This window comes from Musa acuminata, chromosome BXJ2-3 (assembly GCF_036884655.1).
Source record: "Musa acuminata AAA Group cultivar baxijiao chromosome BXJ2-3, Cavendish_Baxijiao_AAA, whole genome shotgun sequence".
Taxonomy (NCBI): Eukaryota; Viridiplantae; Streptophyta; class Magnoliopsida; order Zingiberales; family Musaceae; genus Musa; species Musa acuminata.
Window position 1 is genome coordinate 5,080,850 of NC_088340.1, and position 22,078 is coordinate 5,102,927.

Below are 22,078 nucleotides of genomic sequence, written 5' to 3' on the forward strand. Positions count from 1 at the left end.
AGATTTGATGAATGAGTTTGCCAATCCACAAGATCTGAAAACTACACGTTCTCGCATGGTCTGATAGCTACTTTTAACTATTTGAGCACTGCTGTCCACATGCAGAAGATGATCATGTTGTGACCAAGAAAGTGATCTCATGAACATGTAAAACATGGTAGACTTTTGAATCAGTATGATGGATGACTTGTTAGCAGAGCAGACATCATGTCAGCAACAAACATTCAAATGAAATGACAAAGTTTAATGAACTCAGCAAACATAATTAGACAAGCAGATTCCAAAAAGCTTGTCTTGGTTGTGAGATCAAAAGATGTTTCACTAGGTATCATATATAATTCAACATTATGTCCAAGAAAGAAAGAGACAACAGGTACTATTGTTTCCTTTCACATACAAAGATTTGAATAGGAAGCAATTTCAAACATCAAGTAGGGCACCACATATGAGAGCCAAGAACAAAATACAACATGATCAACAGGCAAATATCATGACAAGAACAAAAAGATTAATTCAGTTACTGCTGCTCATGTGCACATCCAAATAGAATCAAAAGTAGACACATCCTATCAACATTTCCGCTGCTCGATTCCATTTTTTCTTATGTAGTATAAAAACAATAAGAACGTTCAAGTCGTTTTTAAACTCATTCGCTGATAAGGTACAAGCGGATTCATATACACACATTAGAGGGGACACCACGATTTGCATTTGGAAACTCGGATCAAAAATTGTCAGCGACTCTCCTACTCTCTGACTTCGGTAAAGTATTTGTCTTCCCGGTCGCAAACTCTGGGATCGGTTAGATTTAGGAGATAAATGTACAATTGAACCAACTGCTGGATTTAAACATCAATGTTGCAAAACTTGCCATGGATCTGATTCTGTACAGCTTTGATTGCAGCTACTCGAGCAGCTGTGGCTGCTCTATTTGCATTGGTGACTGCTTTATTCACTTGTGCATCCACCCTCGGAACCAGAACAGAATCATCTGCTGCCTTCCGAGCAGCCTACATGGACAATATTTAGGTTGTCACGACGCAAAAGAAAAATCATCAGAAGGACAGAATTAAGGAAACAGAATAGTTTGCATGCAATTACCTGAACTGCATGCTGGACAGCAGGATCCGAAGGGGGAAGTGGAGTCTTCAGAACCCCAGAAGCCCAGTCTCCGCATCTTGCTTCTCCATTGCGAAATGTGTACATTCCAAAACCTTGCTTCTTGCCTTCGTGCCATGATCCTTCATAACAGTGACCATTAGCAAAATGATAGACACCAAACCCATGGATAATGTCACCGAAGTACTCGCCAGCATACTTATCACCGTTCCTACACCCATGAAAGATTTTCAATCAGTAGTCCATTACTTCAAACCAAAGAATAAGATGGAAGATTTCTGCCAATTTATATCTCCCACAATTATGTTTATAGTTGTGGTAACAAATATCTTCTGATCATACTTAATTGCACTTAAAAATCACTTCGAAATAATTATATTAATAAAGTAAATCAGTCATGATGGAGAAATAAGAAAAATAAATTGTGGGAAAAAGAACTTTTGACAGGCTATCAGAGACATATCTTCACCAAAAAAAAAAAGGGCCCATAAGTTCTTGCAATGACATTGCTTGAGCCATCATGATGAACCAGAAATCTGCGAGTAGTTTAAACTTCATGAATTAAAGTTGAGAAAAATAAGAAACCAATCAGCAAAAACAAAAGTAACCATATCTATATTCCACCTCCAACACAAAAAAAAGGAAAAATTTTGTGGCAGAGACTCTCAGAAGCCTGCAGACCAAGAAAAACTCTAATAACTGAAACCGGCAAGAACATTTCACCAAGTCCAACCAGCATAATAATATTACTATATCCCACATCGACCTACATACTCAGTGATATAATTAAAGCATAGCTCCTAGCCATTACCATCTAAATTGATCCATGACTTCATCTTCAAGTTCCCCATATTAGAAGGAACTGACTTTATGTGATAGGGATGTCTTTTCTGGACACACTGTCATGACAGGATCATAACAAAAGAAATCAAACGCAGATTTCATTAATTCCCAAATGCAGAACCTGGAAAAACCCTATTGTACAATCCAGTCATCAGCCACTAAAAGGTGAAAAATCTCAAATCAAATACTTTAGAGATGAAAGCAACAAGCTTGTTAAAGATCTGTGCCCACCAACATATGTACTGTTCCATCAACCATGTTCAACAGTAAAGCTGTAAATTTTTTGCATACCCATCACAAACAAAAACCTAACTTTCTTCAATCAAGGCTCTTTAAATAAATAGAAATCGCACGATCGACATCAAAGGCGCCAACTTTGTTCCATATGACCAACCAAAACCTACAGAGATAAGCTAAAGTGAGCAAAATTCTTGCCTGAACTGGTAGTAGCCAAGGCCGTGCTTGACGCCGCACTTGAACTCACCGATGTAGGAACTCCCGTCGGAGCACGTCTGCACCCCGACCCCGTGACTCTGCCCACCGATCCACTCCCCGGCGTAGCTGTCGCCGCTGTAGAACTTGTACACCCCGAAGCCATGCCGCAACCCCCGCCTGTACTGCCCCCGGTACCGGCTGCCCCGCGCCCAGCTCTCGATCCCGCACCCGTCGTACTTCCCGTCGATCCAGTCGCCCTCGTACCGCCCCTTGGCGAAGAAGTTGTAGACGCCGCTTCCGTTGCACCGTCCCTTGTGGAACTCACCCTCGTAGTAATCCCCATTGCTGTAGAACACAACCCCCTCGTGGACGATCCTCCCGCCGGCCTTCCTTTCCTTCCGATTGTCATCGTCGCCGATGAACCAGTCGACGGAGGAAGCTCGACGGGCGGCAGCCCTGCCACTACCGGAGCATCGGCGGGCAGCGTACGTCACGGTGGAGACGAGGGCGAAGATGAGGACGAGGTTGGCGAAGCGTGGGGAATCGTCCCGGAGGTAGAGGAAGAGGAAGAAGATGAACGCGAATGGGAGGGAGAGAAGGAGGAGGTCGCGGTAGTGGCGGTGGGGGTTGTGGCGAACAGGACGGCGGGGCTTCTCGTCCTCCTCATCGGCCGCAGCGGCGGAGGTGAGGCTGTGGACCGAGGATCGGGCCGTGGGTGAGCGGAGAAGGGAGGACTGCGTCCGGGTGAGCTTACCCTTCTGCGACTCCATTTCTTTATGACCGCTACTCTTACTCTTTCGAATTCATGGTGAAGAGACGGGAAGGAAATAAAGGGGAGGGGGAAACGATTTAAACGTCGAAGGCTTTCGGGTCGGGCGACAAAAGACGGTGGGCTGGAGGTACGGGTACCGCGAGTTAACGGATCTTGCTTCGAAGGTGCTGCGTAGGATTGCGAACCGACGGCTGTGATGCCGCTCTCGAGCCCTCGACCTGCTTCTCGCGGAGATTTTTTAGCCCGACGAGCTGTACCTGATTCGTGGTGGGGTCCACCTTTTGCTTCCATCGGTAAAGGCAGGTAAGTAATCGGGTTTCTGAAAAGTAGGTAGAAAAAGTATTCTGTCATCCCCGCGCGTTTTAGATCTTGCGCAGCGGGATTCTTGAAGCATTTTGGACGGTCGATCAGGCTGCAACTTTTCTTGCACGCCAAAAGAATACCGTCCGTCACCTGCCTTAAAGACGGACCACGTCTGGGTTCCACATAAACGAGCCTACCCACAAGGCCGGCAGGTCAACAAGTAGGTCGTAGACGGGTAGGAAAGGCAACAAAGGAGCATCACCCTGGCACCCGCGTGATCAACGTGGGACACGTGATCGCGTGATCCTGGCCGTCCAAATCATGTAACGAAGGAACCAAAGGTGGCAGAGGTTGACTGTGAGGTTAACTTGAATGAAGAGTCACCGGAAAAGCTTCCAGCAGCAATGGTGCAGTGAGACTCCTCCTTTTCCCTTACCTTTGAAGCTTGATAGCAAAGAAAGATGACGAAGGTGACAGTGTTTGATGCACTCTGAAGCGTGGCAAGTGGCAAAGTAGGTGAAGTCGGTTCGGGAGCATGATTAGCTTTGGGTCGTAGGTAGTGGAAGAAGGCAGGCCAAGTCATCATGTTAGGGTTCCATATGGCCATTCAGCATGCGATTTCTACCATCAGGAACGACGTGGGTGGATGTACATGTTTGAGACATGGATGGAGACCACAGGAAAAACAACTTGGAGGAGTCAAGTAAGTAAGATGATGTATTCTTCTTGGAGCAAAACCTACATCAGAGCAGCAGATCTAATGGAAGACCAGCACTAAGTCAGTGGTTGATGGAGTGCATGGACAGGAAGAGGTGGCATAAGGTTGGAGAGAGAACGAACAGTTTGAAAGGAGCATTCGAAATAGCAGCCGCACCTCGTGTGAGACCGATGTGGTTTGGTCAATCAATGGGCTTACATCAACTAAAGAGGATGGACTATTATAGTCTACGTGGTCACCCCAAATACAAGATCTACGTCTCATATGTATACTATAGTCTACTTGTTTTGGTCCATATCTAAGTGAATAAGGAGTTAAATTTCCCCAGCAGGGTTTGATGTTTGTCTATTATTGGCTTAATATTTTAGTCTGCGGATAAAGACTTAAGTCGATTTGAAGTACAATATTATTAATTTGGGTCTAAAGATCTTAAACATTTTGGGTTTGGAGTTTATGCCTTCAACCTTATGATTCATAAACAAAAACCTTTTCACAAATCAAGTCAGAATATGGTCATTTGATTTTTCTTATATTCTTTCATGGTTTCCTTTTCATACATTTCACATCTTCTGAAATGAAATGTTGGTCTCTTTGGCTTCAAGCTACCATATAGACCAAGTGTTCTGCAGGATTCCAATTTATTCACAGGAGCACCAAGCCTGTCTCAAATGCAAAACGAGACAATACAATGGTTTTTGTTCATGTCAATTTGATGCCTTCACTTAGCTTTTAGTTCCATTTTTCTTATACTCTTGTCCAAGATTAGGTGAAGTGTCTCTGAGCTGTACTTCTTTTCCCTCTTGTCCAGGTTTAGATAGATGTCAGTCTCACATTCAAGTGCTAACAATTGTTGCTAGTCTTTGCACATGACAACATTTCACCATCTTGACTTCACTGTGATTGTTGCTAGTCTTTCGACAGTGCTAATAATCTGCATAGTCTTGCGGAAAAAATAATCTTGACTGTCTTCATCTATGTCACCTGAGGGCTCTATTTCATGTGGACACCATTGATTGCCTCAGCATTCAGGAAGCAGCAAGGAAATGTCTACTCATGACAGGGAGATCCATCTTATCATGGATCGAACTGGTCTACCGTAGAGCACCGTTTATATCTTCTTGTTCAGTCTCTGAAGGTAGCATATGAACGCAGATATTGTTTTGATCAGTGCAAACGACCTCCTTACTTCTGCTCAAATCATGCCTGCATTGCCAGCTCCCCTTCCACGTCTTCTTCTTCTCCTCCTCCTCCTCTCCATGTATTCTCCAACTCTAGCCACCGAGTTCCTCTTCAATGGGTTCAAAGAAGCTGCTAATTTGAGCTTGGATGCCTCGGCCCTTATCACTTCCAATGGAGTTCTCCAGCTGACCAATGACAGCAAGAGACAGATAGGTCATGCTTTTCTTTCTTCTCCGGTGCACATGCTTCACAACCGATCCGTTGCCGCCTCATTCAGCACGGCCTTCGTGTTCGACATCGTCACTGTTAATGGCAGTGGCGGCGATGGCCTGGCCTTTGTTGTTGCCACCTCCAAAACCCTGCCTGGAGCTCAGAATGGCCAGTTCCTTGGACTCCTCAGCACCCAGAACAATGGCAATTTCTCCAATCATCTCTTTGCCATAGAATTCGACACGGTGAAGGCCATTGGACCATTCACTGACATCGATGAGAACCATGTCGGTGTGGATGTCAACAGCCTCGAATCAAATGTCTCAAAGTCCGCCGCCTATTACGCAGATGGTGGGAAGAAGGTGTCGGTAGATCTGCTGAGCGCGCAGCCAATCCAGGCCTGGATCGACTACAACGGTGTCACAAGCATTCTGAACGTGACCATCGCTCCGCTGCCGCTCCCCAGACCACGCCGCCCTCTCATATCGCACGCCATCGATCTATCGCCAATTTTCAAGGAGTATATGTACGTCGGGTTCTCCGCCGCTACCGGAAAGCTCACAAGCTACCACTATATCATGGGTTGGAGCTTCAGCACGGATGGAGTCGCGTCGAGCCTCGATCTATCTCAGCTGCCCCTTCCACCAAGGCAAAAGGAAGCATCACCAGCTTCAAAAGCTAGCATACTGAAGACCGCAGTGTTGTCTTCCATTGTGACGCTGCTCGTTATAGTGCTTGTGATCTCCATTTTCATGTACTTAAGGAAGCAAGCGAAACTGTCTGAGAACCTCGAGGACTGGGAGTCGTATTACCCCCACAGGTTCCCATATAAGGAGCTCTACAAAGCAACCAAAGGGTTCCAAGATACGGAGCTCCTCGGCTCGGGAGGCTTTGGCCAAGTCTACAGGGGCACTCTGCGGCGCACCGGAGAAGTGGTCGCCGTAAAGAAGATCTCCAGCAATTCAAGACAAGGAGTAAGAGAGTTCATAGCCGAGATCTCAAGTTTAGGCCGGATGAGGCACAGGAACTTGGTGCAGCTCCAAGGATGGTGCAAGCGGAACGAGGACCTCCTCCTCGTCTACGACTTCATGCCCAATGGGAGCCTCGACACCTTCCTCTACGACCACGACAAGAGCCAGCAACTGAGTTGGAACCACAGGTTCAAGATCCTCAAGGACATAGCTTTCGGCCTCCTCTACCTGCACGAAGAATGGGAGCAAGTGGTCGTCCACAGAGACATCAAGTCCAACAACGTGCTACTGGACGCCGACATGAACGCAAGGCTGGGTGATTTCGGCCTCGCTAGACTGCACGAGCACGGAGAGAATCCTCACACAACCCATGTCGTGGGAACTCTCGGATACATCCCGCCGGAAACGTGTCACGCCGGTAGGGCTGCTCCCAGTTCTGACGTGTTCGCCTACGGCATACTGCTCTTCGAAGTGGCCTGCGGCCGGAGGCCGATACAGCCTGCTGCTCCGCCGAGTGAGCTGGTGTTGATGGAGTGGGTGAGAAAACGCCACATGGAGGACAAACTACTGGAGGTTGTTGATCCACGACTGGGCGGGTTGTACCCGGAGCAGGAGATCAAGCTGGTGCTGAGGCTTGGGCTGCTTTGCTCTCAGTCCATCCCTGAAGCGCGGCCAACCATGAGTCAGGTGACGCGGTATCTCGACGGCACCGACGGCCTGACAGATGATGTTGCGTTTGTGTTCTCAGAAGCCGATTCGATGGATTTGGCATCTCGGCTGTCGATCACTTCATCTTGGAGTGGTCTGGGCTCTCGGTCGCTCCATTAAGGGAACTGACAAAGATCTTGTGGTCAACGGCACCCACAGGGGCTGGGTCTCATAAGATGGGCTACACGGGCTGAAACAGACCGCAGGGCCTCGACGATGCAATATGGGCTGGACCGCAGGGTCTCGACGATGCATACTGGGCTGGTTCACGCGAGCTAAGGTCTCCTGAGTTGGTCCATACGGATTGAATATTCATTTACAGAAGTAGATAGGCTAGTATTGATTGGATAATTTCCGAGAATTAGAGGAATATCAATTATGATGATTAAATAATTTTTTAGTTCAATTTTGAAAATATAATATTAGTTTTCTCCATTAGGAAATAAAGAACTTATATTATGAAGTATTGTATCTCTGTTTACTAATGAGAGCATAAATCTATCATGTATCCATCTACGCTATAGTGATTAGTGTGAATACATACTTATATTATTTTATATAAGAGCATGAACGATATTTATCAAATGTCTAATTTATATACCAATGCTTCATGAGATGTATGCTCATTACTGATCAAATTTATAAATGATATTACATGAATGCATATTGTATGACTTGATCCTTGAATCATATACTTTTTTTGTACCACTATATATATTGATATTTGCCTTATATATCATATACATAGCTGATCATGTGCATGATTTTTTACTAGCATATTATTATGGATCTTTCCTATATTTTAGTTTGTGGATAAAGACTTAAATCGATATGAACTACAATATTATTAATTGGATTTAAAGATCTTAAGCATTTTGTGTTGGGAGTTTATGCCTTAAACCTTATGATTCATTAACTTAAAACTTATCACAAATCAAGTGAAAATATGGTCATTTGATTTTTCTTATATTCTTTCATGGTTTCCCTTTCATACATTTCACATCTGATGAAATGAAATGTTGGTCTCTTTGGCTTCCAGCTACCATATAAAACGAGTGTTCTGCAGGATTCCAATTTATTCACAGGAGCACCAAACCTGTCTCAAGTGCAAAACAAGACAATACAATAGTTTTTGTTTATGATAATTTGATGCCTTCACTTAGCTTTTACTTCCATTTTTCTTATACTCTTGTCCAAGATTAGGTGAATTGTCTCTGAGCTGTACTTCCTTTCCCTCTTGTCCAGGCTTAGATAGATGTCAATCTCACATAAACAGTGCTAACAATTGTTGCTAGTATTTCAACAGTGCTAATAATCTGCATAGTCTTGCAGAAAAAAGAATCTGGACTGTCTTCATCTATGTCATCTGAGGCTCTGTTTCATGTGGACACCATTGATTGCTTCAGCATTCGGGAAGCAGTAAGGAAATGTCTACTTCATGACATGGAGATCCATATTGTCATGCATCGAACTGGTCAACCGTAGAGCACCGTTTATATCTTCTTGTTCAGTCTCAGAAGGTAGCATATGAACGCAGATATTGTTTTGATCAGTGCAAACGACCTCCTTACTTCTGCTCAAAGCATGCCTGCATTGCCAGCTCCCCTTCCACGTCTTCTTCTTCTCCTCCTCCTCCTCTCCATCTATTCTCCAACTCTGGCCACCGAGTTCCTCTTCAATGGGTTCAAAGAAGCTGCTAATTTGAGCTTGGATGCCTCGGCCCTTATCACTTCCAATGGAGTTCTCCAGCTGACCAATGACAGCAAGAGACAGATAGGTCATGCTTTTCTTTCTTCTCCGGTGCACATGCTTCACAACCGATCCGTTGCCGCCTCATTCAGCACGACCTTCGTGTTCGACATCGTCACTGTTAATGGCGGTGGCGGCGATGGCCTGGCCTTTGTGGTTGCCACCTCCAAAACCCTGCCTGGAGCTGAGGATGGCCAGTTCCTTGGACTCCTCAGCACCCAGAACAATGGCAATTTCTCCAATCATCTCTTTGCCATAGAATTCGACACGGTGAAGGCCACTGGACCATTCAATGACATCGATAAGAACCATATCGGTGTGGACGTCAACAGCCTCGAATCAAATGTCGCAAAGCCCGCCGCCTATTTCGCAGATGGTGGCAATAAGGTGTCCGTAGAACTGCTGAGTGCGCAGCCAAACCAGGCCTGGATCGACTACAACGGTTCCACAAGCATTCTGAACGTGACCATCGCTCCGCTGCGGCTCCCCAGACCACGCCGCCCTCTCATATCGCACGCCATCGATCTATCGCCAATCTTCGAGGAGTACATGTACGTTGGATTCTCCGCCGCAACCGGAAATCTCACAAGCTACCACTATATCTTGGGTTGGAGCTTCAGCACGGATGGAGTCGCGTCGAACCTCGATCCATCTCAGCTGCCCCTTCCCCCAAGGCAAAAGGAAGCATCAACAGCTTCAACAACCAGTAAGCTGAAGACCGCAGTAGGGGTTATCGTGGGGTTCCTGGTCTTTGGACTGATCATTGTACTGCTTATAAATTATCGTCGCTTGCTTTCATTCATTCTGTTCGTGAATGAATATTGTGGTGACAACACAAATTAAAGAGAAATTTTCTCAATCATATGTTAAAATTATATATATATATATATATATATATATATATATATATATATATATATATATATATATATATATATATATATATAATCGTGATTGATCCTATCGAGGATTATAGTATGTAAGGAATATAGAATTATTATTCTATATTTGCTTTTGTCATGATTTTTTATTATGTTCCATAAGATTGAATTTTTATTAAAGATTGAATTTTGATGTAATTGAAATATTATGTAAATAAGAGGTTTTGTGAAAGAATCAGTTAATTGATTAAAAGTATACATGTGAGAAACATATAATTAACCTTAGATAACTTGATCTATAATAAAATAAAAATTGATAATAATATGTTTAATGTGAGTGGAGCACTTGGAATATAGATAGATGGTACCGATATTATCATAATATATTATAAGAGTAGATTAAGATATAATATGAAAAATTAGTAACTCAATTGAGCATGAGAGTTCATAACCGAGATCAGGCCGGATGAGGCATAGGAACATGGTGCAGCTCCGGTGCAAGCGGAACGAGGACCTCCTCCTCGTCTAAGACGTCATGCCCAATGGGAGTCTCGACACCTTCCTCTACGACAACGACAAGAGCCAGCAACTGAATTGGAACCAGAGGTTCAAGATCCTCAAGGACATAGCTTTCGGCCTCCTCTACCTGCACGAAGAATGGGAGCAAGTGGTCGTCCACAGAGACATCAAGTCCAACAACGTGCTACTGGACGCCGACATGAACGCAAGGCTGGGTGATTTCGGCCTCGCCAGACTGCACGAGCATGGAGAGAATCCTCACACAACCCATGTCGCGGGAACTCTTGGATACATCCCGCCGGAAATGTGCCACGCCGGCAGGGCTGCTCTCAGTTCTGACGTGTTCGCCTACGGCATACTGCTCTTCGAAGGGGCCTGCGGCCGGAGGCCGATACAGCCTACTGCTCCGCCGAGTGAGCTGGTGTTGATGGAGTGGGTGAGAAAATGCCACATGGAGGACAAACTACTGGAGGTTGTGGATCCAAGACTGGGTGGGTTGTACCCGGAGCAGGAGATCAAGCTGGTGCTGAGGCTTCGGCTGCTTTGCTCTCGGTCCATCCCTGAAGCGCGGCCAACCATGAGTCAGGTGACGCAGTATCTCGACGGCACCGACGACCTGACAGATGATGTTGCATTTGTGTTCTCAGAAGCCGATTCAATGGATTTGGCATCTCGGCTGTCGATCACTTCATCTTGGAGTGGTATGGGCTCTCGGTCACTCCATCAAGGGAAATGACAAGAATCTTGTGGTCAAAGGCACCCACAGGGGAGGTAAGAACAGAAATAAGGAATTCTGTGCAGCTCCTCACTACCACTTCACTATAATTGTAATATTAGTGTTTTTTTTTTTTTGACAAAAAGGTATGCAACGAAAGTATAATTTAAGCTCAAAATCTTACCATAAGTTATCAAGATCTTTACTAATTAAATTAAATGAGACATTCGATATTAGTATCTATTATTACCTCTCTGTCCAATCATTTCAATAAATACAACCTCATGTAATTCTTTTTTTTTTTGTCCGCCGGAAACACTTAATTGAAGTGAGAATCTTACTAGGGAAACTAATTTAAGATATTATATTCTGAACAATTTATAAATCAAGTTGTAAATGCATATATAAATATATAAGATTATTTTGTTACAAATCGACTTCTTCCACAAAGGCGAGATGGGCCTCACGATATAAATATCACTGATTGATCTTTATTAGCTATGACTCATGAGTTGGTCCACATAAGTTGTCTCATGAGTTAAGCCATATGACGGATGATGAGTGTCGGCATAACAATCTGCCTAGATGAGCTAGGCCTCACAGGTCGTGTCACATGGGTTGGATCGCTTCGATAGGCTTGGGGTACTTGACTTTCCAAGTTAGACAGCATATGACTGTATCGGAGGAGTAATGTCTTGTCACATGGGTTGAATCAATTCGATAGGCTTGGGATACCCGACTTTTCAAGTTAGACAGCATATGACTGTATCGGATGAGTAATGCCTTGATTATACGTGCGAGATGAATCGTTCTCGATCATATATACTATAAAATTAATTAAAACTAAAATAATAATTAAATATATTTTTAAAAAAAAATAAATTTTCATAAAATCCATTTAACATGATTTCATGAATAACTACATTAATGCCATCATAATTCATGCAATTTTAAAATCCAAAAATAAGTAAAATCTCAAACTAATTTAACATACAAAATTATTAAGATCTCAAACAAATTAAAAGTGAATTAGTGTACGGTAACCCATCCAAGTTAAATGTGGTATAAGTGAGAAGTGTTACGTGTGAGAAGAGTTATAGTAGGAATTGATTATTTATTTATAAAAATAGTTAGGCCTGCTTGGATAATTTCCTTCGAAGATTAGAGAAACATCAATTATGATGATTGAATGATTTCTTCATTCAATTTTGAAAATATAATATGAGTTTTCTCTGCTCATAATTAGTAGACAAAGAACTTATTCCATGCAGTGATGCCTTTTTATTTACTATCGAGAGGGTAAATCATCATGTATCCAACTACACTATAGTGATTAATATGAATACATACATATTTGGTTTTGTATATTATTTTACATAAGAGCACGAACAATATTAGTCCACTGATCATTACTGATAGATATTAAACGAAGAATATAGAAAGATAGAAATTGTAGAAGAAACTATGAAATGTATAAGATATAATTGCCTAATACATTTTGATAATGAGCTCTAGCCATTTATACACACTCAGTAGGGAGGTTATACACATTCAACATGGAGGATTTTTCTCAACTGCTGAGAGATTTCCTCAACTGCCTTGAGGAAATCTTATCTGCTTATCATGCCCCCACAAGATTGAGCTTCCATCAAGGATGCCGATCTTGGACCGATGAGATGAAAATAGTTTACGGGCGAGAGGCTTTGTGAGTGAGTCGGCTAGTTGATCTGCTGTATGTACGTGAGAAACTCGGAGTTGATGTCTGACAACTTGATCTCGCACAAAATGAAAGTCGATGGCTATGTATTTCATGCGGGAATGGAACACTGGATTGACACATAAATAAGTAGCTCCAATATTATCACAATATATTGTAGGAATAACCGTGGAGTTGACATTGAGTTCCTTGAGCAAATTTGTGACCCAATTGAGTTCAGCAGCGGCGGTGGCGACGACACGGTATTCAGCTTCAGTTGTAGATCGTGCAACCGTCTTTTGTTTTTTAGAACTCCAACTGATTGGAGTAGCTCCAAGGAAGACAATGTATCCGGACGTAGATGTTCTATCATCAAAGTTCCCTGCCCAATCAGCATCAGCAAAGGCATGGAGATGGAGTGAAGTATTTTTGCGAAGAAAAATGCCATGATTAAGAGTCCCTTTAAGATACCGTAAAATTCATTTGACCGCAGACCAATGCGTAGTAGATGGTCGATGCATGAATTGCGATAACTTATTGACGGCAAATGAAATATCTGGACGGGTGAGAGCCAAGTACTGTAAGGAGCCAAGGACTTGTCGATACTGAGTCGAATCTGTAGCAGGACTTTCATCACATAATTTAAGTGATTCACTGGTAGAAAGAGGAGTTGTAACCTCTTTCGCATCCTGCATGTTTGCCTTTGATAATAAATCTTGAATATACTTTCTTTGTGATAGGAAGAGACCTGAAGATGTAAATGTTGCTTCCACTCCCAGAAAGTAGCTTAAAGTTCCTAGATCTTTGAGGGAGAATCGATCGGCCAAGTGCTTTAGAAATGCCTGAGTCTTCAAAGGATCATTTCTTGTGACAATAATATCATCCACATATACTAAAAGATATATTATGCTTCCATTGTGCTGGCAAATGAATAACGAGGTATCAGACTTTGAATTGATGAAGCCAATTGAGGTCAAAAACGAGCCAAGCTCGTTATACCAAGCCCTTGGAGCTTGACGAAGTCCATAAATAGCTTTTTGAAGTTTGCAGACATGCCTCGGATATTGAGGATGAACGAAACCAGGAGGTTGTTGCATAAAGACATCTTAAGTAAGTGACCCCTGTAAAAAGGCATTGTTAACATCCAATTGTCGTATGTGCCAGCCCTTTGAGATAGCCAAACTCAGGATAAGACGGATTGTTGTGGGTTTAACAACGGGACTAAATGTCTCTGTGAAGTCGACACCAGGTCGTTGATGAAACCCTTTGGCGACTAGACGTGCTTTGTATCTGGCAACGGATCCGTCTGGGTTCCGCTTAATTCGAAAGACCCATTTACACCCGATGATATTTTATGTGTGATGAAAGGGTACTAAGGTCCATGTAGAGTTATGGAGGAGAGCATCATATTCGTCACACATGGCTTTACGCTAGTGAGAAGATTTTTGAGCTTGAGTGATTGTAGTGGGTTCACTGGCCTCAGTGGAGGAATTTGTTATAGCATGTAAGTCAAGGACTTGACGTGGTTTGAAAATACCACTTTTGGAGCGTGTTGTCATTGGATGTCTAGGGGGGTGGAAGTGGTAGATTGTGTTGGTGGTATAGCCGAGGGCGAGTCACTGTCATGGACCGGGCCAACCGTCGGCACAACAATGTCACTAGATCTAGGAGAAGGTAAAGCCAGTGGCAATGTTGCCGAGGGTATGACTTAATTAATAGGGGAAACTTGTGAGGAAGGGAGTGGAGGAATAGAGGGAGTGAGAAGCTGTTGAACTGGAGTAATAGTAGTATGTGAATCTTGAGAGTAAGGACTAGACGGTGTCATTGGAGGTTCGTGTGATGAGATCGGAGGGATATTCCAGTGATGTATGTTTATCGGAGTAGTTTGCATGGTAGGATTATTTTGAAAAGGAAAGACAAACTCCTCAAAGATAACATGACGTGATATAAAGACCTTTTTAGTTTGGGATTCATAGCATCGAAAAGCATTATGTTCAAGAGAGTAGCCTATAAAAGTGCAAGGCTTAGATCGTGGTGTTAGCTTATGTGACGCATAGGGACGGAGCCATGGATAACATAAACAGCCAAAAACTCTGAGTTTATGAAGGTTTGGAAGTTTGTGGAATAATTTTTCAAATGGTGACTGGTATTGTAAGACTGGAGTGAGCATACGATTAATGAGATAAACTGCAATTTGAAAAGCTACTGACTAAAAATATGGTGGTATGGATGCTTGATGTAGAAGGGAGAGACCAGTTTCAACGATATGCCGATGTTTGCGTTCGGCAGAACCAACCAATTGGGGAGTATGTGGGGGTGACTTGAGGTGTTGTATACCACAAGCAGAGAGACAGGATGTGAGGGCTTGATATTCGCCTCCACCATCAGAGTAAACTGTTTTAATGGAAGATTGAAAAAAATTCTCGACCAACTTTCGAAAGTTGGTAAATACTGTAGAAACATCAAACTTATGATGGAGAGGATATAACCATGTGTACTTAGTAAAATAGTCTACAAAAATGACATAAAAACGAAACTTGTCAAAAGAAGGAATTGGGGCAGGGCCCCACACGTCGGTATAAATGATTTCAAATGGTTTAGAGCAAGAAATGGAGGTTGTCCCAAAAGGCAGTTTATGACTTTTATTGCAAAGACAAGCATCACAATGATTAATAGTGCTATTGATTTTCAAGGTAGGAAGAGAATAATGAGAAAGTAATTTTTACTGAATAAAAGGGGAGGGATGACCAAGACGACGATGTCATACATCAACCGGAGCTGCGATTGAGGAGTGAGCAGTAGGAAGGGTAATTTGTGAAGTGGATGGCCACTCATAAATGTTATCTTTGTTCTGGTCCTGGACCAAGGATGCCCCCGTGCTCAAATCCTTGACAAGAAAAAAAGTTAGGAAAGAATTCAATTGATGTATTATTTTGTTTACAGAATTGAGAAACGGAAATGAGGTTTCTTTTAATGTTAGGTGCACACAGAACATCATCGAGTGTAAAGGTTGTGGTAAGTGAACTAAGCGTTGAGGAAACAGAATGAGTAATAGGAATTCTTTTACCGTCACCGATGATGATATCTTCATTTCCGTCATAGTTGTTGTGGATGGACAAGTTTTGAAGATCAGAGGTGATGTGATGAGAGGCGCCCGAATCCACAATCCAATTAGGTTGAGTAGGAGTTGGAGTAGCCATGAAATTCGCCTGAGGCCACTGTGATGGAGTAGGGAGTCTGGGACGAGACCGACAGACTTTCGCGGAGTGTCCAACTTTATCACATAGTTGGCAAACAACTCGTTGGCGGCCTGTGAAGTCAGGACGCGACGGCTGAGTATTATGAAAGTTACCACCTTGATATGGATAAGGAGGGTTTGGTCTGGGCCCCATAAGGCTAGGAGGCAGCTTAGCCAAATCGTTGTTGACGTGCTTATTGTACTGGTTGCTCTTCCTCTTGGATTTTTGATTGACCTGAGCTGTAATAGGTGGTCCGGGCAACTTATCATCACGCTTCAAGTACGTCTCATAGTCGATCAACTTATCATAAAGTTCTTCGAATGATATTGGTGAGTCACGTGCCCGAAGTGCTGCTGTCAGTTCTTTGTACTCGCCTCCTAGGCCATTGAGGGTATGGATTAGGACTTCTTCATCGCTGAGAGAATGACCTATCAAAGCTAAATCATCGATGATAACTTTGATATTTTGTAGATAATCAGCAATAGTACTTCCCTCTTGTTTCATTTTCATCAGATTGGAGAGAAGTCCGAGCATGCGAGTACGCGAGCGATTTGCCAAAGTTGTTTGTAATTTGCACCATGCTTCTGCAGCAGTCGTACATGAGGATATCAGCGGGGCAATGGATCCAGCAACGGAAGCTTGAATAGCTTGGAGGATGAGGCGATCTTGACGTAACCATAGTTGGTGGGCTGGATTTGGCACTGGATTGGGTTCGCCTGGGATGTTGATCATTTCAGGTGGACACTGGAGAGAGCCATCAACGTAACCTAGGAGATCATAGCCAAATAAAACATTAGAAAGTTGTGCCCGCCAAGATGCGTAGTTGTCGCCTTTGGATAATTTGAAGGGAATGAGTGCTGCAGCATTGATGGTGATAAGACTTTGAGAAGTGCTCAGAGTCCCTGCAGAAATAGGGACAGGAATATCGGAAGAGGAAAATGAAGACATCCCAGATATTTTGTGGCGGGTCAAATGATCTTTATAGAAGATGTAAAGATATAGGAGGAAGAGAGGAGGAGAAAAGCAGATCGATGCGCTGCAGAGGAGGCTACAGCGCGATGAACTGCAGTGATGGGCGAGCAATCTGCAGTAAGAAAGGCAGTGATGGCTGTGGCGGGAGGTAGATGATGAAGACGTCAGATGTAGAAGAGTAGCTGTATGCAATGCCGAAGAGGGCTGCTGCTTCTTCCAGAGGCACTGGTAGGCTGCAGCGATTCAGAATGCAGGAGAGATTGTTGTAGCGAGGTGAAAGAAATCTCTGCAGCTTGCAGCGATTTTCTGCAGCGATGCTGGAGAAATCTGCAAGGTTGGAGATAGTTGCAGTAATGCAGTATTGGAGTTTGGTGGCCGGAAGAGCAGCGGAGTTTTCAGCGGAAGACTTCGGTTGGCAAGGGAGCAGTAGCCGGCGGTAGAAACAAAGGTCGTGACTGTGCTTCCTTTAGGAGCGTTGCCCACGGATCTGATATTAGCAGCCACAAGTGCTGCAGTAGGCTGCAGCGAATGGCTACGGCTGAGGGGCGGAGACGTCGCCACGAGAGGGATGGTCGGACTCCGAAGAGGACTTGCTCTAGGCAAACTGCTCTGATACCATAGATATTAAACGAAGAAGATAGAAAGATAGAAATTGTAGAAGAAACTATGAAATGTATAAGATATAATTGCCTAATACATTTTGATAGTGAGCTCTTGAAGGTTATACACACTCAGTAGGGAGGTTATACACATTCAGCATGGAGGATTTTTCTCAACTGCTGAGAGATTTCCTCAACTGCCTTGAGGAAATCTTATCTGCTTATCAATTACAAACATCATATTTATCAAATATCTAATTTATATGCATGATTTTTCATATACTTTTTTTGTATTCCTATATATTGATATCTGCCTTATATATCATACGCATAGTTGATCATGTGCATGATTTTTTACCAACATAGTATTATGGATCTTTCCTTTAAATTCTATTTTGGCATTCGTGCTTAAAAAGAAAAACTTCCTCAATGGTCTATAATATACTGAGTCATAGAATAATATTAAACAAAGTTAGGTAGTCGACTATCAATTGTAATATATATTAAATACTTGTGAAAAAAATAATATAGCTCTTGAAGATAGATTCATGCATGATTTTATTTGTTGACATGTAAGTTAATTTATACTCACTTGATATCATTCGCGAATAAAAACTGAGGTATGCTACTGAGGAAGTATCAAAATAGGCAAATCGAGGATAAAAAATATGAATAGAATAGATGATTTTGGAGGCGACTTCCACCCAAAATAAAATTTAGATTCATTTGTATTTTACTAACTCCTTTCCATAGGGTGAGCGGATCTAATTCTCGTTCAACAATCAATTGGTCTAAAAAAATAAAAAAGTTTCGAAGTTTTTTTAATGCAAAAGAGAAGAAATACAAAATATTAAATACAAAAAATCATGAGGCCTATCACAAATATGCATAACCACCAATTTGCTTTCTTATCCCCTTCCCTAAAAATTCTTATATTAAGAAATTTGTAAATTACTAATATATTTATGATAATATTCAATATTATCCATCAACACCTTCAAATCGTATTCCCTATAATTTAATGAGATTTCCTCGTTTCACATCATTTGAAGATTCTGCTGTATCAGAGATTCCCCATCGTTTCAAACTTCAAATCCATCTCTCTCTCTCTCTCACACTGACCCAACTGACCCTAACGTCCAGCTTTTCGAAAGAGCCTAAAATGAGCGGGCCAAACCCGATCCTCTCTCTCTCTCTTCTCCTTCTTCATCTGTCTGCGTGTGCTATAATAGGACATCCCTCGGGCCCCACTCCCCCGAGGCTCCAACCCTTTTCGTTTCGCCCCCATTTAAAATTTGAATCGGCCGCACTCCAATCCTGAATCCCACCGCCTGCCGCCGTCTCCCTCCCCCTTCCTCTCCCCCGTCTTCTTCTTATTATATACTCCACCCCCACCACCATCCCCCGAAGAAGAAGAAGAAGAAGACGACGACGACGATCAGAACGACTCTCTACGCCCATCTCCAGTCGATCACCTCCCTCTTTCTCTCACTCGTAATCTGGTAGACGCAGATTACAGACCTATTCGTGTATTTGCTTTCGATCGAAGCAGGCTCTACACAAGGTCTGATTTCGCTGGTTTTCGTGTTACATGTACCAATGCGGATTTTCTAGTCGTTGCGTGCTTGATGGTGTTGTGGATCTCTGAATTTGTCCCCTGTTTTGTCGGTTTTTGATTCGGCGCTTCGAGTGGTGGTGGCTGCTTGCATTTGTTGTGGTTGCAATTCATTGTCTCTCTGGGGCATTTCCTCGAGCATTAACCTGACGTCGCTGTGGTTGCGTGCTTCTTTTATAAGAGATGGGATTTGGTGGATCAAGCAACGGTTTGATATTTGGTTTGTCCTTTGCAGATCCTTCTCCGAGGATGAACTCGGTGCCGGATGAGATTGTGGAGCACATACTATCCTTGCTGAGCAACGCGCGCGACATCGCGGCCTGCACCTGCGTCTCCAAGAGCTGGAAGGAGGCCGTCCCCTACATCCCTTCCCTCTACTTTCCCCGCAACTCGTTTGATGGCGTCCTGCGCCACGCCGACGCTGACGCCACCATTGGACGCATGATCGCCGCCGCCGCTTGCCTTGAGGAGCTCGTCATCTACTGCCCGTTCTCCTCCGCGGCTCTTGCGTCCTGGCTCGCCCTCCGTTGCCGATCCCTCCGCCTCTTAGAGCTCCGGATGGACGGTGTCGCGGATAAGGCGGCGGCGGCGGCGTCCGACGGGGAGTACCCGGCCAACGAGCTGGACTGTATCGGCGTCGTCCGGGGGTTGGAGACCTTGAAGTTGTGGGGCGTCTCGTTGACGAGGCCGCCAAACTGGAGCTCATTCGCGCGGCTGCGCACGTTGGAGATCATCGGGGCGACGCTGCGCGACGCGGCTTTAAGGGACACGGTGCATGCTTGCCCCAACCTCACCGACCTGGCGTTGCTCGGGTGCGATGGGGTCGGCGCGGTCTCCATCGAGCTGCAGCGGCTGGAGAGATGCCGGCTCGATTTCTTGGGCCCAGGGAACTCCTCCCTCCACATGAGCTCGCCGAGGCTTGAGGTCCTGGAGATCCAAGGCTTCAGCTGGATCCGAGTCGAGCAGAACCATCGTATACGGAGGCTCTGCATCGCCAAAAATGCAGGTGAATCCACAAAACCAGAGACACTTTGCACGCTCGCTTGGTGTTTGATGATCTGTTTCAATGGATTGAGCAAATCACTTTGCACGTCTAGGTAGGGTATACAAGGTCGATATGTGGAAGCTAGCAGACCTAGAGTTCATGTCGCTTCGAGGAGTTCAATGGAGCTGGAATGCCGTCAGCTCCATACTCCAATGTGCAAGCGAGGTGCAGCACCTTGTCATGAAGATCGAGTTTTGTGGCGATTTTGATACGCTTCAACCCTTCCCAGAGATCGACTTGGTCGAATTCTTCAACAACCATCCCAAGCTGCGCAAGTTCGAGATTCATGGCGCACTCTTTGCAGCCTTGTGCCAGAAGAACAGCCTGAAAAATGTAAGTTATTAATTGACCCCATTTTGATTGCTTGTAACTTCAAACAATCGGCAATCCTCACCTAAAACTTTTGCGATTGCAGTTGGACTCGCGGTTCATGATTCCTTGCTTGGAAGAGGTTGTCATCACTGTGAGGTCTCCACTGAATGCGGAGCAGAAGCTGAACACCCTTGAGTCGCTGCTGAGGTACAGTGTGAAGCTGCGGAGGATGGCTATTAGAATCTCACAGATGAAGAACTGCCATGAGGCAGCTGATGATTTCTTCAAGGAGATATGCAAGTTCAAGTATATGAACTCTAAGATAATCCAGATTGAATAAACCAGGTTCTTCCTCTAATTAACCTGATCAATTGACTTGTCTGGTTCACACTCTCTTTAAGATTCAACAACCATTGAGCTGACAATTCACCATTCTTGTTTATTTCCTTCGAAATATCATCTTTTTGACAGACTTTATATTGCAACTGAGTTTTTCTTTGTGTTTTTGGTATTCAATCTGCATCTGATGGAAACCTGTTGAGGAAAACAATTATTCTTATATTGATCTCGATTCAAATTTCAAATGTGCAAGCTGCAAAGAGATGTAATTGCATTATTCTCTGATGACTAAAAACTTCAAGGGCATTTTTTGTACTTAGAATAGTGTGGGCTTCAAATGTTTTAATGTATTAATTTCATTGAGTCAAGTCCATTGAAACATTCCAATACTAACATAAATATAGAGACCATCTCATTGTTTTCTTTCAGCTTTTACATGGTGACAAAAGAGCCCTTAGATACTTGACATTCCTCCTAGTGGATAATATATAGGAAGCATCTTCTGTAGATGTTGTAGATGGAAACTATGATGAAAGGCTATTAGATTGAACCCTGTGGACCTATTACTTGGTATCCTATTTCAGATTGCTCAATTACATGATGGTTCTTGCATCATCAACCTAAGAACTGATGCATCTCTATTTTCACTCATTAGGTAACTTGAAATATCAAAGTAATGAGCAAGTCAATATTCCCAATTTAAAATAGCTGCTATCCCTCAATAGCTAGTGATTTTTGTACTTTGCCCTGAAAATCTTTGTGCTCTCTGGTATTTGGAGATCTGCTTTAACCAACTATCAATTTCATTGTTAGAACAGAGATGTTTGAATTTTGAATGATGTTAGCCTTTTGGAGGTTTGGAAATAGGGTTTTTTCCCTTATGTATTCATGTAGCATATAAATTCCTTCAAACACTTGGATCTTTGATATATTTGTATATATATTCCAGTGATTGACATCCATTTAGAAAATTGAGGGTAGCTATAGATAATTTTAGTTAGTTTAAACTTAAAAGATACATAAACATATAAAATACTTCAAATACTTTTAATGTTTATGTAATCATAATAAGATTTTAAGGAGTATTGTTGTCACTTGTAGTTTTAACTAACAATCAAGTAATAGCTATTATATGCACA

At 43.3% G+C, this 22,078-nt stretch overlaps 3 protein-coding genes and 1 pseudogene across 4 annotated transcripts; 3 read left to right on the top strand and 1 right to left on the bottom strand.

The window, feature by feature from the left end:
• Nucleotides 1-564: 564 nt before the first annotated feature.
• LOC103977544 (phosphatidylinositol 4-phosphate 5-kinase 4-like) lies at nucleotides 565-3,231 on the bottom strand. The gene is made up of 3 exons (XM_009393092.3): nucleotides 2,398-3,231; nucleotides 1,102-1,330; nucleotides 565-1,010 (listed from the first exon to the last, which is right to left on the bottom strand). The coding sequence occupies exons 1-3, from the start codon at nucleotides 3,165-3,167 to the stop codon at nucleotides 846-848; spliced, it is 1,164 nt and encodes a 387-aa protein (XP_009391367.2). The 5' UTR covers nucleotides 3,168-3,231; the 3' UTR covers nucleotides 565-845.
• A 1,795-nt stretch (nucleotides 3,232-5,026) lies between these two features.
• On the top strand, nucleotides 5,027-7,779 carry LOC103978057 (L-type lectin-domain containing receptor kinase SIT2-like). Its single transcript, XM_018823477.2, has one exon. The coding sequence runs from the start codon at nucleotides 5,333-5,335 to the stop codon at nucleotides 7,376-7,378; it is 2,046 nt and encodes a 681-aa protein (XP_018679022.2). The 5' UTR covers nucleotides 5,027-5,332; the 3' UTR covers nucleotides 7,379-7,779.
• An 887-nt stretch (nucleotides 7,780-8,666) lies between these two features.
• LOC135606646 (L-type lectin-domain containing receptor kinase SIT2-like) lies at nucleotides 8,667-11,143 on the top strand (annotated as a pseudogene). Its single transcript, XR_010484870.1, has 2 exons — nucleotides 8,667-9,845; nucleotides 10,331-11,143. The product of XR_010484870.1 is annotated as an L-type lectin-domain containing receptor kinase SIT2-like (transcript).
• A 7,670-nt stretch (nucleotides 11,144-18,813) lies between these two features.
• On the top strand, nucleotides 18,814-21,116 carry LOC103977545 (F-box protein At1g10780). The gene is made up of 4 exons (XM_009393093.3): nucleotides 18,814-19,192; nucleotides 19,479-20,249; nucleotides 20,341-20,621; nucleotides 20,704-21,116. The coding sequence occupies exons 2-4, from the start codon at nucleotides 19,493-19,495 to the stop codon at nucleotides 20,938-20,940; spliced, it is 1,275 nt and encodes a 424-aa protein (XP_009391368.2). The 5' UTR covers nucleotides 18,814-19,192; nucleotides 19,479-19,492; the 3' UTR covers nucleotides 20,941-21,116.
• Nucleotides 21,117-22,078: the final 962 nt, after the last annotated feature.